Below are 16,684 nucleotides of genomic sequence, written 5' to 3'. Positions count from 1 at the left end.
TGCCTCTGATGGATATGCTGTCACTAGAAAAGAAAAAATGACCTTTCCCCTAACACTGGAATCTACCAGCATCAACCAGACATCATTGTACCTCTGTGCCAGCAGTGAGCACAGCACCGCACCTCCAGCTGCTCTTTGCACAAAAAGGACAGCCACATGAGCAAAAAGCTTCCTTCATCAGGAGACCCTACTCCAGCCAGGGGGAAGGAACATCTTTTCCCAGTGCCAACAGCCATGGAAGCCCTCTCCCACCCACCAACCCCCAGCCTCAGGGACTTGCAGCAATGCACTTCCCTGTAGCAAAGGACTTCCGGGATACAGGTCTCAACTTCTTATACAACAGTGCCTTTCAAAACAGAGATAAAACAAGGTACTTGTATTAGGTCTAGAGTGCCACTGTGTCACTGTGTTCCTTTCTCCCTGTGGGGCTTTAATCTTCAGAGACAATAAAGCTCAAGGAGCTGCTCCTGACAAATATGAGTCTTCTCACACTGCTGGTTTTATTACCGATATTTTTTTTTCTGTAGGTGAGTGAGAATGCCATATTCTGAGTTGTTTATCAAATCAAACTTTGTTATTTATTGGTGTGCAAGCTCACAAAGTAGCTTTTCACTGCCCCTCTGATGTCCTTCCACACCAAATCCATAGCACTGTTTTCCACACCTGGAAGCATTAAGTTCCTTGCAACTTTTACTGTTTTTCTCCATTCTTGCCATTACTGTATAATCTCCCATGTGGATTCCTCTGACCACCGTCCTACCAGTCACCCTGACTGCCAGCTTGCCAGCTGTTCCTGCACACATATCTCACTCGAGATGAAAGCCTTTCAGTTTATGTAATTAACAGTCTCATGACAATTGTGCTGTGAGCTTGTAAGTCTCCATACTTACTCCTGATATACCCTTCTCCTTTCTGGGGAGCTAACGGAATGTCCTACGCTAAACCACCCATCACTCTGCATCAGTGATGCCCCCGTGCCAGATCACATCTCCAAGTGATGAACTGCTCATTTACAAGTGCTTTCCTCTGAGAAGATTCCTAGAGGCATCCTGATGGGCTGGGTGATCTTCTAACAGCCTGATGGGTTCTCTGTTGTGTGCTTCTCCCTGAGAAGAGCTAGCATAAACACACAGACCCATCAGGAGCTTACCCACCATGAAAGGCCCTGGGATTCTCTGTTGTGTAGCCTGCTGACTTCTTAAAATTGGTAAGTCAGAGGCATAGGTATGATGTTGAAATAGGTGTGGCAGACCCTACATTTGCTAGCTCTTACGCGTACACATTAATATCCTTCCTACATCCTCTGTATGTTGCCCATAATATCTATAGGTCACAGTTTCACGGAGGCACTTTTGAGATATCACCGTCAGGACAGATAGGTCTGTGATGCTACTGGAATATGCACATGGCCCTCCATATGTGATTGCTATCAGGATGATATTTAACCTGTTTTTTACTTGGCTTTTGGAATGCTAAGTAAACACAAGTCTTTACAAGGTATGGGGTTTCTCAAAACAAGACTAAGTATTTCTCCTCCATTTTAAATGCGTAGACTCTCTGCTCTCTGTAATCAGTTAGACCACAACGCTGCAAGTCACATCCTCAGTGCACAAACTGGTTGTCACAAAGTGAGGAGGTAACTCTCACTTCCTGAACCCTGCCCTCGCTGGGGGGGTGGGGTGGGAATACTGTCCCCACAGAAAAGAAGTACTCTGAAGCATTACTTATCTCCCGACACAGGAACGCACTTGAGGTCTCAGGTGCTTTGGTGGTAGAAGCTACAACGAACCACTTTAGCTTAAAATGTACGTGGTTCTCAACCTTCGTAATGCTGCAACCCTTTACTATACTTCCTCATGTTATGGTGTCCCCCAACCCCAAAATAATTTTGTTGCTACTTCACAGCTGTAGTTTTGCTACTGTTGTGAATTGCAATGTATATATTCGATATGCAGGATCTCTGACATGTGACAGCTGTAGGGTTTGCAACCCATAGCCAGAGAACTACTGGAGCTGTCAGTATTGTCCTTCCACTATTCCTTGTTGGTGCTTTCAATTAGGACTCTTCAGTCCAGACCCAGTAACAGAATTAGCTTTATTCTGCCATGTATCCTTCACTGGGAATTGATGAGGGAACCTCCACAGAAGTGGTAGCCAGAGTTCAGGGACACCTGGTAGGGGATGGAATGCTTCTGGCCTCACAAAAGCTTTATTTCATTTATCTATGTGTGTCAGAGATCATTTACATATTAATGTAACTTTTCTCACGTAAGTATGTCCTACTACACTGTGCACTTGCAAACTGTTAATATATTCACAGATATTGCATGGAGTCACCAATCACCAACACTGCTAGAAATTTCTGGCACATGACAAAACCAGAAACATTTTTAATATGCTCTTCAAATTATTTGCCTGTATTTTACACTTTGTTTCTTGCCCATACACCCACTCTCAGCACACCGTTCATTGTCCTCATCAGCCCTTTTGGTAAACCTTTAAATGATATTTACACCATTGCTGTCACTACCATCAGTGAAACTTGAAGAAAAGGGATGCTTTGTAAGAAGAATTAGCTAATTGCATATTGAAACACATCAATTACTATTTCCTCAATCTATGGACCCAGAAGACAATTATTAGAAGTAAATATTCTGAAAAATAAATACTTCCTGAAGACTAAATCTGTGTCATTCCATATACATATGCATTGAAAGACACAGAGAAGGGAAAGGGAGGGAGGGGGGAAAGAGGGAGGGAGGAAGAGAGGGAGGGAGGAAAAGGGCACATGGACTTCTGTGATATGCTTTTCCCTTTCTTGAGACATCCAGATATTCTAGTCTAGATGAAGGAGGGCGCTCATGAGTGTGGTCAAGAACAATGATATGGTAAGCATTCAATCTAGAGTGGTAGAGTGGCAAAAGGACCCATACTCTCCTCAAAACTGCCATGAGAATTAGGCTTATCTCTGCTGTGCTGCTATGTTTCCTGGGAGCAGGTGAGTCCTGGACATTGGTATGTCCTGGCCATTGAGGGCAAACTGTTTACTGTTATTTCTATGCCTTGCGTAACAGATTTTTCGAGTATCGTGCTGCTTGGTTGCCTTGTTTTCACTTCCTCCTCTCCTCCACTAACAGGCCTTGTGGACATGAAAGTAACCCAGACACCAAGGTACCTGATCAAAAGAATGGGAGAGAACGTTTTGCTGGAATGTACCCAGGATATGAACCATGAACGCATGTACTGGTATCGACAAGACCCCGGTCTGGGGCTACGGCTGATCCATTTTTCATATGATGTTGATAGTAACAGTGAAGGAGACATCCCTGAAGGATACAGAGTCTCTCGGGAGAAGCGAGAGGATTTCTCCCTGATTCTGGACTCTGCTGAAGCCAAGCAGACATCTGTGTACTTCTGTGCCAGCAGTTTATCCACAGCTCTGCACAGCCACATCCTCTTTGCACAAAAAATAGTAGATATGGGAAGAAGTTGACTCTACCTCATGCATGATGCGGTCCTTCATGTCACATTTGTGCCAGTTAGAAATAGGTAGCCAAGAAACAGGAGCCTTTACAAACTCAGACATCTTAGGAAAAAAAAAAAAAAAAAAGCACAAGATAGTCTCTTTGCTTCAAAAGACAATGATGACAATGTGAACTTAACCTACCCCAAAGTATGAGCTTTCCATAAACTGAATTCATGAGACTGACACCCTACATGAAGATGTGCTCTTTCATATTTACACTAAAACTCAGTCTAACATTGTAATAAGTTCAGCCTTTCATTTTAAGCCTGATCCCTTTTCTTAGGCTTTGATTACTTTGCTCTCTGTCACCAGGGGGCGCTAACACCTCTTAGCTCTTTACCTAACTTTACTGTCTGTCTAAATCAAAAAGTTTATACAGTTTGGATTTTATTTGTTCCACTTAAAACTAAACCAGTTTAATTCATAAAAACAAACAAACAAACAAACAAACAAGACTTCAGATTCTCTCATCAATTACATTTCATTGAAAGTTTCTAGTCAGAGCAAGAATAAACCATAATGCGGTTTTGCCAGGCTGTAATCACCCTCACAAACACTGGAAAAGTCTGTTTGTTTGTTTTGGGTGTTTTTTTTTGGGGGGGGGGGAGAAAAGACAGAAAATATTAAATGAGTCTCACATTACAAATTAAATAAATATTTTGAGACAATAAGCTGTAACAACATATTTACAACTTAAAAATTCATTTATTTATATTTGTAGTTGTGCGTGTGCAGTAGCATGTTTTGCGAGTGTGACCATTCACACATTTGTCAGAGGATGGCTTGCTGAGATTGAATTCAGGTTTATGGAGTTGGCTACAGGTACTTTTACCTAGCTGTCTAGTTGGTCCTATGACAATGTGTTATTATTACATGCTACAGTTTTATACTAAGGAAGTCATGGATGAAGAGTAAATATTTATTGTGTTTAGGATTCAGTTTGCAAGAGAGATCATACATGAGCTGATGTGGGATAATAGTAGGCAAAACCATAAGTACTCTCTAAAACAAAAAAGTATTCTATTTTGTGTGCAATCTCCTTGCAGTGAAGGAACAGACTGTCCAGGAATCAAATGTCTACTGATTGAAAACAACATCAAGAACAGATCTACCCGATGGACAGGACATTCTCCACTGTTGGGTGGTGAGTGAGGTCTGACTTTCATACAAACTCTGGGGCCCCATTTCTGAGCACGTCCCATTGATACGGAGGCCTGGTCGCACTCTGAGGAAGGATGACAGGTCACCAAGAAGAGACTTGATACCCTATGAGCATATACAGGGGGAGGAGGTCCCTCTCAGTCACAGACATAGGGGAGGGGAGTAGAGGGGAAGCGGGAGGGAGGGAGGAATGGGATGATACAAGGGATGGGCTAACAATTGACATGTGATATGAATAAATTAATTTTAAAAATAAAAAAAAAAAAAGAACAGACAAGGCATCATCACAGAATATAATTACTTAACAAGAATCTTTTGTGAGTGTGCACACTCGACATGATCCATAAATCTACTATTGCCTACAACAAGCATTGCTAAGACTCAGGTCAGATAAAAGACAAGGAATGGGTCTGAGTAGTGTTTTCATTTTCATCACCACCAGGGATGATTTGCCTTCCAGTAGAGTCAAATTCCTAGGTCAGTGTTTCCTGTCATAGTTTCAGGTCCTCTCTTGTCATAATAGCCACTTTCTTCTTCTGTCACAACTATATATTACATCAAAATTAGAGAGGAAGGGGAACTTGAATGAAATAAAAATATGCAGAGATGAAATCACATTAGTGGAAATGAATACATATAAAGGGACTAAACAATTGTTGAAGTAGAAAGTTTGAGTTTTGCTAAACTGAAAATAATATAAAAATGTTCACAATTTAGACTCTTAGAGGCACATAAAGCCTCACTATTCTCCTGAAAATATTCCCTATTATTTCAACACACATATATCATTTCACAATGGAAGATTTAACAGAAAAAGGCCACTCTAAGTTTGCTCATGAAAACACAGGTTTTAAATATAAAACCAGGCCAATCTAACAGTGAATTATCCAGTACTAAATGAAAGTTTGAAGTGGATGAGTGAATTTGAACAAAAGACATTATAATATATGCATACATTTCTCAAACAATAAAGAAAAAAATACAGGTTAACTCTTGACAACACCCAACCTAACTCAAGGAGGATGATGGGAGCATCAAAGAACCTCCTTATGGAAATGGCTTCAAATGTGGCAAAAATGTGCTCCTTTTTTCTACCACAGACAGAATTCTGCCTAAAATAGGGCAAGCTTGGATGCATGCAGAGTCAATGGCCAAACTCTGCCAAGGCAGGGTAAGCAAGTCCTCAATTGTTACTTGCTCACAAAAATGTCTGTCAGATATATTGGGCCAGAAGGCTGAAGACGACGGGCGATGTTCCAATGTTATAGAGCGTTTTGTGTGACTACTCAGGAAGCAAACTGTCTCTGTCATGTTCTCATTTGGACAACTACTAACCTGCACTGCTGGTATACACAGGTAATCAGTTTTATTCCTTCTCAAGTCTCCTATGGGGTTGAATAACAGATAGTTTAGTTTTAAAATTAAGCTTAGTTGTTTAGGGGTTAAGATGTTTTTAGGCCTAGATAGATGTTTTAAGTTGATAATGATGAGATAAGATAGATATTGATTTACATTCAGAACTTTAGATACACCAAGATAGGAAAGTTGTTATCTTCAAGGTTACCAAATAAAAAAAGTCAAAACACTAAGAAAGTAGCATTTATATAATTCCTGACTGTGTCATAGTTCTTTTTGCTATAGGTAGTTTATTGTATATATGTGTAATAATATAAATGTATATGTAAAAAAATATTTAATGAAAATACAAAAAATTTTTCTTGAGATCTTTATATAATTTGGATATTAGCCCTTTGCCGGATGTAGGGTTGGTGAAGTTCTTTTCCCAGTCTGTAGGCTGTCACTTTGTTCTCTTGGCAGTGTCCTTTGACTTACAGAAGCTTTTCTGTTTCATGAGGTCCCATTTATTGTGTTGAAGAAGTTATCTCCTGTGCCAATGAGTTCAAGACTCTTAACCACTTTCTCTTCTAAAAGATTTAGAGTGTTTGATCCACTTGGACTTTAGTTTTATGCAGGATGATAAATAAGGGTCTATTTGCATTTTTTTAAATAAGTAGACATCCAGTTAGACCAGCACTGCTTGTCAAAGATGCTGTCCTTTTTCTATTGTATGATTTTGGCTTATTTGTAAAAATAAAAAAAATCAAGCGTTCAAAGGTGTTTGAGTTTATTTCTGGGTCTTAGATTTGATTCTTATTTCTGTGCCAGTACCATGCTGTTTTTATTACTGTTGCTTTATAGTACAGTTTGAGATTAGTGATGGAGATTCCTCCAGAAGATCTTTTATTGTACAGAAATTTTTTGGCTTTTCTGGGTTTTTTTTTTTTTTTATGAACTTGAGAGTTAATCTTTCAAGGTCTGAAAAGAAGTATATAAGTATTTTGTTAGGGATTGCATTGAATCTGTAGATTACTTTTGATAAGATGGTCTTTTTTTTTCTATGTTGATTCTTTCAATCCACTAGCATGGGAGATCTTTTTATTTTCTAATATCTTCTTCAATTTGTTTCTTCAGAGACTGGAAGTTATTTTTGTTTTTTTTTTTTTTCATACAAGTCTTTCACTTGCTTGTTTAAAGTTACACCAAGATACTTTATATTATTTGTGTCTATTGTGAACGGCATAGTTTTGCTAATTCCCTTTTCAGCCCATTTGTCATTTGTATACAGGAGGGCTATGGATTTTTAAAGTATCCAATTAAAAACAGAGTACAAAACTAATCAAAGAATTCTCAAGAGAGAAATATCGAATGGCCCAGAAACACTTAAAGAAATGCTCAACATCTTTGATATCAGGGAAATTGAAATCAAAATGACTCTGAGATTCCATCTTACACCTATCAGAATGGCTAAGATCAAAAACTCAAATGACATGCTGGCAAGGATGTGGAGAAAGGGGAGCACTGCTCCATTGCTGGTGGGAGTGCAAACTTGTACAACCACTTTGGAAATAAATCTGGCACCTTCTCAGAAAATTGGAAATACTGCTACCTAAAGACACGGCCATACCAGTCCTGGGCATATACCCAAAAGATGCTCCACCATACAACAAGGACATTTGCTCAACTATATTCTTAGCAGCTTTATTCATAATAGACAGAATCTGAAAACAACTTAGATGTCCCTCAACTGAAGAATGGATAAAGAAACTGTGGTACATTTATACAATGGCATTCTACTCAGCTATTAAAAACAAGGAAATCTTGAAGTTTTTGGGCAAATGGATGGATCTAGAGATGATCATTCGAGTGAAGGAACCCAGACCAAGAAAGATATGCATGGTATATATTCACTCATAAGTGGATATTAGCCCAACATAGATGTCCTCTGAAAGACTACCCAGCAGAAGATCAAGACAGTGCTAGGACTTAATGTTGGACTCTGGGAGGAGTGCTGTGAGTAGCATGGAAGAATAGAGGGATGGAAGGACCTAGAGGGTTCAGGAACCCCCCAAGGAGACCATTAAGACTGCTGGATCTGGACCCAGGAGGAGGGAGGGGGTTGCACGAACCAAGGACAATGCATGCAGAAAACCTAGACCCTTAGTTATGATATAGGCAATGGACAGCTCATGGTTACTTTCGGGAGTGAGGACTGCCTCTGACATGAACTCTGGTGCTCCCGAATTTATCACCTCCCCTTGGTGGGGAGATCGTGCAGGAACACAGAGGAAGGGTGCAAGCTATCCTGATGAGACCTGATAGGCTGTAATCAGATGCTGGGATAAGAGGGCTCCCTTTTAGAGGTCTAAGGGAGCGGAATAAGATGGAAGACGGAGGTAGGATGGAAACGGGAAGACACAATTGAGGGGTTAAAAATCTTGATATAATATGAATAAATTTTAATAAATAAATTTTAAAAATAAAAATATTGCGGTGTTTACTGGGAGGCATTCAGGATGCAGATACCAAAGAGCAAGGTGTGAAGGAAGCGCTGAACTTCGCCATGACCGAGTACAACAAGGCCCGCAAAGACGTACCACAGCCGCACCTTACAGGTGGTAAAGGCAAGTAAGCAGATCGTGCCTGGAGTTAAATACCTTTTTTAAAATTTTATTTTATTAATTTATTCATATTACATCTCAATGGTTATCCCATCCCTTGTATCCTCCCATTCCTCCCTCCCTCCCATTTTCCCCTTACTCCCCTCCCCTATGACTGTGACTGAGGAGGGCTTCCTCCCCTTGTATATGCTCATAGGATATCAAGTCTCTTCTTAGTAGCCTGCTATCCTTCCTCTGAGTGCACCAGCCAAGGACAATACAGGCCGTAAACTTCAAACCCCTACCCAGATCTAGCCAATGGACAGGACATTCTCCACAGTTGAGTGGAGAGTAGGGTCTGACTTTCACACGTACTCTGGTGCCTCATATTTGACCACGTCCCCTGAATGGGGAGACCTGGTTAAATACTTTTTGGATGTGAAGATAGGGTGAACCACATGTACTAAGGCCCAGGCAAATGTGTCTTTGGCTGACTGTCCTTTCCATGACCAGTCCCACCTGATAAAGAAGACACTCTGCTCCTTCCAAATCTACAGCGTGCCCTGGCAAGGCAAACAATCCATGACAGACTCCAGCTGCAAAAATGCCTAAGGGCTGAGGCCAGTAAGGTGATGCAATCGCTGCTTCCTAGCACTCCCTCCCTCTAGGGTTCCATCCCTCAGAGGGCTGCTCCAGCTCTTGAGGACAGCTCCAATGTGTCAGCACCAGGAGATGGTGGCAGGGTCTGCACCTCTGGACAGCTGTCCTCTGGCTCTATTCTTCTCCTTGCTGTACCTGTCATGCCTTGGTCAATTAAAATTAAATAAATAAATAATGAAAATTTTAAAAAAAACAAAAAGGAAAATATTTTATGTGTTTTTATTTTTTAAAATGTTTATAATATATAATGATAATGTATCCATCTCCTTCCAGATCCTCCTTCCTCTCCACTTATTCAACTTGTGCTCTACCCATACATCAGTGCCTTACTCAGCCATCATCAGAGAAGCTTCCTCTTACAGTAGATGAAACTAACACAGAGACCCACAGCTGCACAGTGTGCAGGGAGGAGAAGTTTTGGAACACTCAGATCCTAAGTGAGGTATCTTCATCAAATTTCTTCCCTCCGGGCTCAGGGAGCTATGCTGAAGAGGAGCTCATGTGAGTCAAAGAGGATGGATGACTTCAAGGAAACATTAAAAAGAATAATAAATTTAAAGTGAAAGCTTCCCCGACATTCTTTGCTGGTGCGCAGCAGGCAGAGCTCTTGCTATAGGAACCCAGGAAAATGAGAGCTTGAGGTAGTGTTTTCTTCTGTAGAGATTAAAGAAATAGTCCAGGCCACCTAACACAACAATCCTGACATACAGACAATATTTTCTTACAATTAAAAACAATGAGCCTGAGTCTGGTGTGGTGGGGCATGTCTGTAACCCCAGCACTCAGGGAGGCAGAGGCAGGCATATCTCCGTGACCTGGAGGTCAGCCTGGTCTACAAAATGAGTCCAGGACAGACAACGCTACACAGAGAAACCCTACCTTGAAAAACCAATCAGGCAAACAAAAGCCAAAGAACCCAGATTAAAGTAATTTTCTCATAGCCACCCAGTTTATGGACCTGTCAATATACTTTAAATGGTTTGTTCTGTAATTCTACTTGGGATTTGATGGCTGACCAGTAGCTACATGATGCGCCAATTGGCTTAGTCTTGTCAACACCTGCCCAGTAGCATTAGACTCTTTTGCTCTGGTTCCTTTCTACAATGATGTTTAAGAAGAATCTGGGTTCCCTTGACAGGATTACTGTCTCACTGTGCATCTAGGTTGTTGCAAGGCTATGAAACCTTGTTTTGCTTAGCTGACACACAGTCTGCATTTTGCCAACATTTGTGTCTCTGGAAACCTCTGCTCCAATCTGGATCTATCGCTCATTAGTTCTACTGTCATGTTGTCACTGTGAGACTTTTATCTGTGAGATTGAATTAGATTTTTCCACTTTGAAGATTCCATGGCCTCTATTCTTTTTGTGCTCACTATATAAACTATTAAGGGGGACACAACCCCGTAACAGCCTTGGAAAGAGTGAGATAAAAGTAAAAGTTTTACACTCAACATAAATAAAAATGTCTTTTTTGTATCTTTCATATGATGGGTTAGTAGGGAAATGTGTTGAAAATTACATCCTATCTGAGTTTTATAGACAATTCCACACCATTTTATAATTCACTGTCATCAAGAAACTGATAACTTCTGGAGGAGGAGGGGTTCTTTTCAGGGACATGGGACATAAGAGGCTAGTCATAGCCCAGTACATGATCGTATGCCCACACACATACAAAGAGCACAAAGTGGACTCAGTGAGTTTTTGAAAAGCAGAGCATATGGAGTTGGGAAGAAAAAAAAAAAAAAAAAAAAAAAAAAAAAAAAAAAAAAGTGGAGGTATATGTGCAAGCAGGAATACAGAGAGTATATTTGATCCAAATACACTGTCTGCATGTATGGTGTTTTTAATAAAAAATAACCTAATGTTATTTACCTTTTTGATAGTGTTAATTTTTAAGTTTACAAACCTCTGATTCATTGTCCTATACCCATTAAACACACAGGTGAACACATGTGTGATGTGTACACAGACACGTATACACCTATTTGAATATAAGTGGAGCGAGTGAAAGAAAAACTGAGAGCATGATTTTATAACAGAATGTGCAATCAGAGGAAACAAAGATAGGCTGCTTTTGCAAGATTGCCTTGCTGAGTTCTGCATTTACTTTAGGAAGTCAGGCTTACCATTCTCAGTTGCAAAATGGTAAGGCACAGTAAACTGTAAAATGAGGCCATCTTCCGCAGCTCTGGTGTTAATCCATGGTTCTTGTATAATAAACAAATAAATTTGATTCCTAAGTTTGCCCCTTCCTCTTAGATTTTGTGAATTTGTGTAAGTTAAGCTCTCTAGGTATTATTTGTAAAAAACCTTTCAATTTATAAGATACAGTGATTAGATTAACTACATAACCTATCCTGGGGCCTGAGAGGTGGCTCAGAGGTTCAGAGTACTTGTTGCTCATGCAGAGGACCCAGTCTTGGCTCTTAGCAACCATACTGTGGCTCATAATTGTCTGCATCTCTAGTTCAAAAGGATAGCTTCTGATCAACAAGGGCAGCAGAACATTCATGGATAGACAACAAAACAAAAGACTCTAATTTTTATTTATTTATTTATTTTGGTTTTATGAGACAGGGTTTCTCTGTGTAGCCTTGACTGTCCTGGACTCACTTTGTAGACCAGGTTGGCCTTGAACTCATAGCGATCCACCTGCCTCTGCCTCCCCAGTGCTGGAATTAAAGGCGTGTGCCACCACTGCCTGGCTAAGACTCTAAATTTTAAAAATAAATCAGCCCATAAATTCAAAGATAATTCAAGGAAGTAAAAAATCCGCTGTGATATTTTTTTCACAAATAAATTATGTAAGTTGTTGTATGATATAAGGAAATAGTCAAATAATAGCAAGAAATCATAGCACCATGGTCAGCCTTTCTATTGGAATGACTCAATTCATAGTCTATACTGAACTGAGTTAGAATACAATAAATGTTATTACAAATAGGTGGAAATTAATTAAAATGTTACTGAGTATGATATTGAATTAAGGGAAAATATATGAGGCTATGTATATGTCATATATAATATATATATATATATATATATATATATATATATATATATATATATATATATACCTTCAAATAAATTTTGATTTAATGAATGAGGCAGGTGAGGAAAAGTACCTTACTGACTTTCTAAACCTAAAGGACAAAACAAAGGAAATGACACTTATGGAAGGACTGGACTTCAGAAATAGATGCCAGATTATTATTACATGCATGTTGGAGGAGGAAAAGCAAGTTCAGTTAGGGGCAGCATGACAAAGACAACAGACAGTTAAAATTCATTAAAGCTAATATTGCATCTCATTTTTTTTTTTTTTGTATAATCAAAGAGTAGCGCATATGTGGTACTCGATAATGATGGATAAATGAATGTTGTGCAGGTGGTAAGTGCATTCTGGGATGCCTTTCAACGGAATGTATCTCTTAAGTGAAAGGCTTAGTAGTTCCCCTAGAGGGCAATGCTTTTTCTTTCTTTCTTTAATGTTTACCAAAACTCAACTTCCTATGCAAGGAAATGAACAGAACAAGTAAGGAAGCAGTTACGGTGTGGGGAGGAAAGATGGGTGTGAGCTTGATGTTTGATGGTTTAGTGTCTTTTCTCAGGACAGAGAGCATTGATTAAGGATGTGGACTCTCCTGCTGCTTCTCCTGGGCCAAGGTAGGAGCTTTGTCCTAAGCAGAGTCTGAGGCTAATGTTAATGCTGAGCTGAGGTATACAGGGACTGTGTGCTGCCAAAACAGAGTATACTAGTCAGAGGACGAGGGAGAGATCTTAGTGTAGAGGATTCTGCCAGAAAGTTGTGGTAGAAGTTGGGGAGTGTCCCACATGATTTGGGGAGTGAGGTGATGCAGGGGTAATAAACCAGAAATCTTTCCGTCTTCAGCCGTGTCTGAATTCAAAGCTGTTTGCCTTCATGGTCTCTGTCTCTCTTAAACTAGGCTCTGTGTTCAGTGTCGTCGTCCACCAAAAGCCAAAAAGGAGCATCTGTCAAAGTGGAATCTCTCTGAAAATCCAGTGTGTGGCTGACAGTCAATCCACTGTGATGTTCTGGTACCGACAGTTCCAGGGACAGAGCTTGGTGCTCATGGCAACCTCGAATCAAGGCCGTGAAGCCACATATGAGAGTGGATTCACAAAGGACAAGTTTCCTATCAGCCACCCAAACCTAACATTCTCAGTTTTGACAGTGAGCAAGACTAGGCCCGAAGACAGCAGCATCTATTTCTGCAGCTCTGGAGACACAGTGCTGATGGCAAGTGAGAGATCTCAGCAAGAAACCAGTCTCCTTCCACCAAGTTCTCCCCAAACAAGCCCGAAAGCCCTGCTGAGGTATTCAGTGTGAAAACCACAGCTTCTGGGTGACACCTGTTTATATGTCTGTGGGCACCATGGATATGAATGGGAGGTGATGGCAGAGAAAGTATCTTTAGGACTCATTAGAGAACTCATGAAAGACTTAAAGGCAAATTTTCATCTAGAAATATGCTTACAGATACTTTGTTAAGATGTATATAATCTGTCTTTAAGTAACAATGTCAAAATCACCCTTTAGTTATCTATACAAATGATATATTTACCTTTTATATTTCATCTCACATGATTGGATATATTGCTTTTCTGTTACATTAATGGTTTTTTGGCTGATCTTGTTAAATACGACCATAAAGTACTACTCCAGATACCCAATATGACACATGAATGTCAGATCAATGTAAATTTTTCAAAATTTCAGGAGCCTGCTATCCTCGTGATCTTTGGAGTATTCTACAAGGTCTGAGTAACATTGAAGTACTTCTTTAGTCGCCCTTGGCACCTTATTATTACCACAAAGAATGAGGAGCAATGCTCAGGCCTTTCTACATACTAATTGCCTTTGGGTGTGTCCCAATGGGCTGTACGATTCTTGTTCATTCAACATGATCTGCAAAGCTAAGGTGGTGCTTGAGAGGGGGCAGTTATGAAGGAGGCCTGTGATGAAAGCTTCCTGCTGCTTGGCCATAGGCCAGCCCGACCCAGATCTTGCTAAGACATTATTTCCATAGACAGGCTGAAATCTGTGAATTTGAGACCAGCCTGGTTTACACAGCTTTGGTCCAGCAAGGCATCCCAAAGCAAAAATATGTCTTTAAAAAGGAATCTATTATAATAAGAAAAATGGGTAGCACAGCTTGCAGCCCAAATGTCAAGGAGGCTGAGAATATAGGAGGATTGGGACTTTAATTGCTGTCTGGGCTATATAGCAAAACCCAAACTCAGTAATGATAAAGAAACCAAACAAACTAAAGGGGCCTATAGTAAGTAGGGTTTCTTTTTTTGGATCTCTTCATCATTGTTTATAAAAGAATATTGTGAAGCAAATTCACTGTATTCTGGTGATCACTTCAGGTACGCATCTTTTGAGTTCTTTTATGTCTTGGCTTTCTCATTTGATATAGAGCATTTATACAGACAACTTACATTGAGTGTTTGAGGGATGGGTAACAGAGGACTGAATTTTAAGTCTCAGATATGATACCTGGGATGTGCGGGACCTTACTAGCATGTACCTTACATGCACCAAGCTGAGGGACCCCAGAAAATAATCCTGCCTGAGTTTTATGCTTCACAAATCACATGGCAGGCTATAGTGCTGATTTGGCGGGGGGGTGGGGGGGGGAGCACAAATAGAGCTCAACTTGTTCTGGCCATTTCTCCTTTATTTTAAAGATGGTGGGTGCTTTGCACATTCTATAGTTATTCAAGTGACAGTCTGGACATTCTGAGGTTGCTCCTGGTGACATGAAGGACTTGGTTGGCGGGACATACAGTTTTGGTATATAGTTATACCTCTTTTATCTGTGAGCCATTATTATTTACTTTGAAAAGCTTTTCCAGCTTCTTCTCAGCATTTAGACCCAGGTGTCATTTGACCTGAAAACCCCATGAATATATAACCAAGAAAAGCCAAGCCAGAAGGAGCAATTCAGTGTCAAGACTACATTTTGCCAAATCTCATGATATTCATGACCATCGCCCACCTTCCTCTTGATATATGCCCAGGAGCATGGAAATGCCTATGCCAGGTGAATACATAGCTCTGTTTTCTGGATGGGTGGGCACATTGTTCTGCAATCATCAGTACACACTAATGCACATATAATTCTGAAAGGTAATGGTGAAGGCCCGCACTCTGTCCTATGAAATCAGTTGTTCATATTTTATAGAAGGAGAGAGAGCCTAGGCGCAACTTACTTTTTTTATATTTTAATATGAGCATATACAGGGGGAGGTAATCCCCCTCAGGAACAGTCATAGGGGAGGGGAATAAGGGGAAAAGGGGGGGGGGAGGGAAGAATGGGGGGACACAAGGGTTGGGATAACCATTGAGATAAAAAAATTTTATAATTTATTCTCATTATATCCTGATTGTAACCCCTGCCCTCATCTTCTCCCATTTTGTTTTCACCCTCCCTCCCTCTTCTTCCCATCCTCTAGTCCTCTGAGAGAGGGAGCTCTGCATCCCTAACATCTGACCCCAGCCTATCAGGTCTCATTAGGACAGCCTGCATCTTACTCCTCTGTGACCCCGCAAAGCTGCCCTGCCAGGGGAAGTGATCAAATTGCAGGCCCCAGAGTCCATGTCAGAGATATCCCCTGCTCCCCTTACTAGAGGATCCTCATGGAGACTGAGCTGCCCATTGGCTACATCTGAGCGGAGGGTCTAGGTTCTCTCTATGTGTGGTCCTTGGTTGGTGCATCAGTCTCTGTAGGCACCCCTGCATCTAGATTTGTTGGCTTTGTTGGTCTCCTTGTGGAGCTCCTGTCACCTCTAGGTCTTTTCACCCCCGCCCCCTCCGCCCAACACACACTTTTTTATCTCCCAGTGCTCTGACTAAAGTTTGGCTGTGAGTCTTAGCATCTGTCTTGTTCCCCTGTAGGGTGGAGTCTTTAAGAGGACATCTATGTTAGGCTCCCATCCTACTCCCTGTCTTCAACCAATTCCAGTGTCTATTCTATTTGCCCTTCTAAGCGTAAATCAAGCATCCTCCCTAGGGTCCTCCTTGTTACTTAGCTTCTTTAAGTCTGTGGATTATAGAATGGTTATCCTCTATTATAGGGCTAATATCTGACTGTCTTTCACATGATTATTTAGTCTTTTTCCCTTTCTAATGCTACTTGTTTATTTTTAGGTTTTTTTTTTTGTTTTTTGTTTTTTTTGTTTGTTTGTTTTGTTTTGTTTTGTTTGCTTCATTCACATCACTTTCTTCTCCTTTCCTTCTTTTTCCCACAAATCTCATTATACTTTACTGTATTAAGCATCATAGTTTGTATCTTCATGTTTCTATAAGAAAAACCAATGGAAGAGTAATTATTAATGGTAGATGACAGTATTATTTTATTTTAAAT

General features: G+C 40.4%; 1 gene segment (V, D, J or C); it reads left to right on the top strand.

Moving 5' to 3' along the window:
* Window positions 1-2,949: 2,949 nt before the first annotated feature.
* The window catches only part of LOC127194822 (T-cell receptor beta-1 chain C region-like), a 231,238-nt gene continuing 217,503 nt past the window's right edge, over window positions 2,950-16,684 (top strand). The window contains 2 exon segments of the C gene segment in view: window positions 2,950-2,998; window positions 3,138-3,425. Of these exon segments, the coding sequence occupies window positions 2,950-2,998; window positions 3,138-3,425 (337 nt within the window).

Source organism: Acomys russatus, chromosome 10, assembly GCF_903995435.1.
Source record: "Acomys russatus chromosome 10, mAcoRus1.1, whole genome shotgun sequence".
NCBI lineage: Eukaryota > Metazoa > Chordata > Mammalia > Rodentia > Muridae > Acomys > Acomys russatus.
This window is presented reverse-complemented; position numbering and strand designations above follow the sequence as displayed.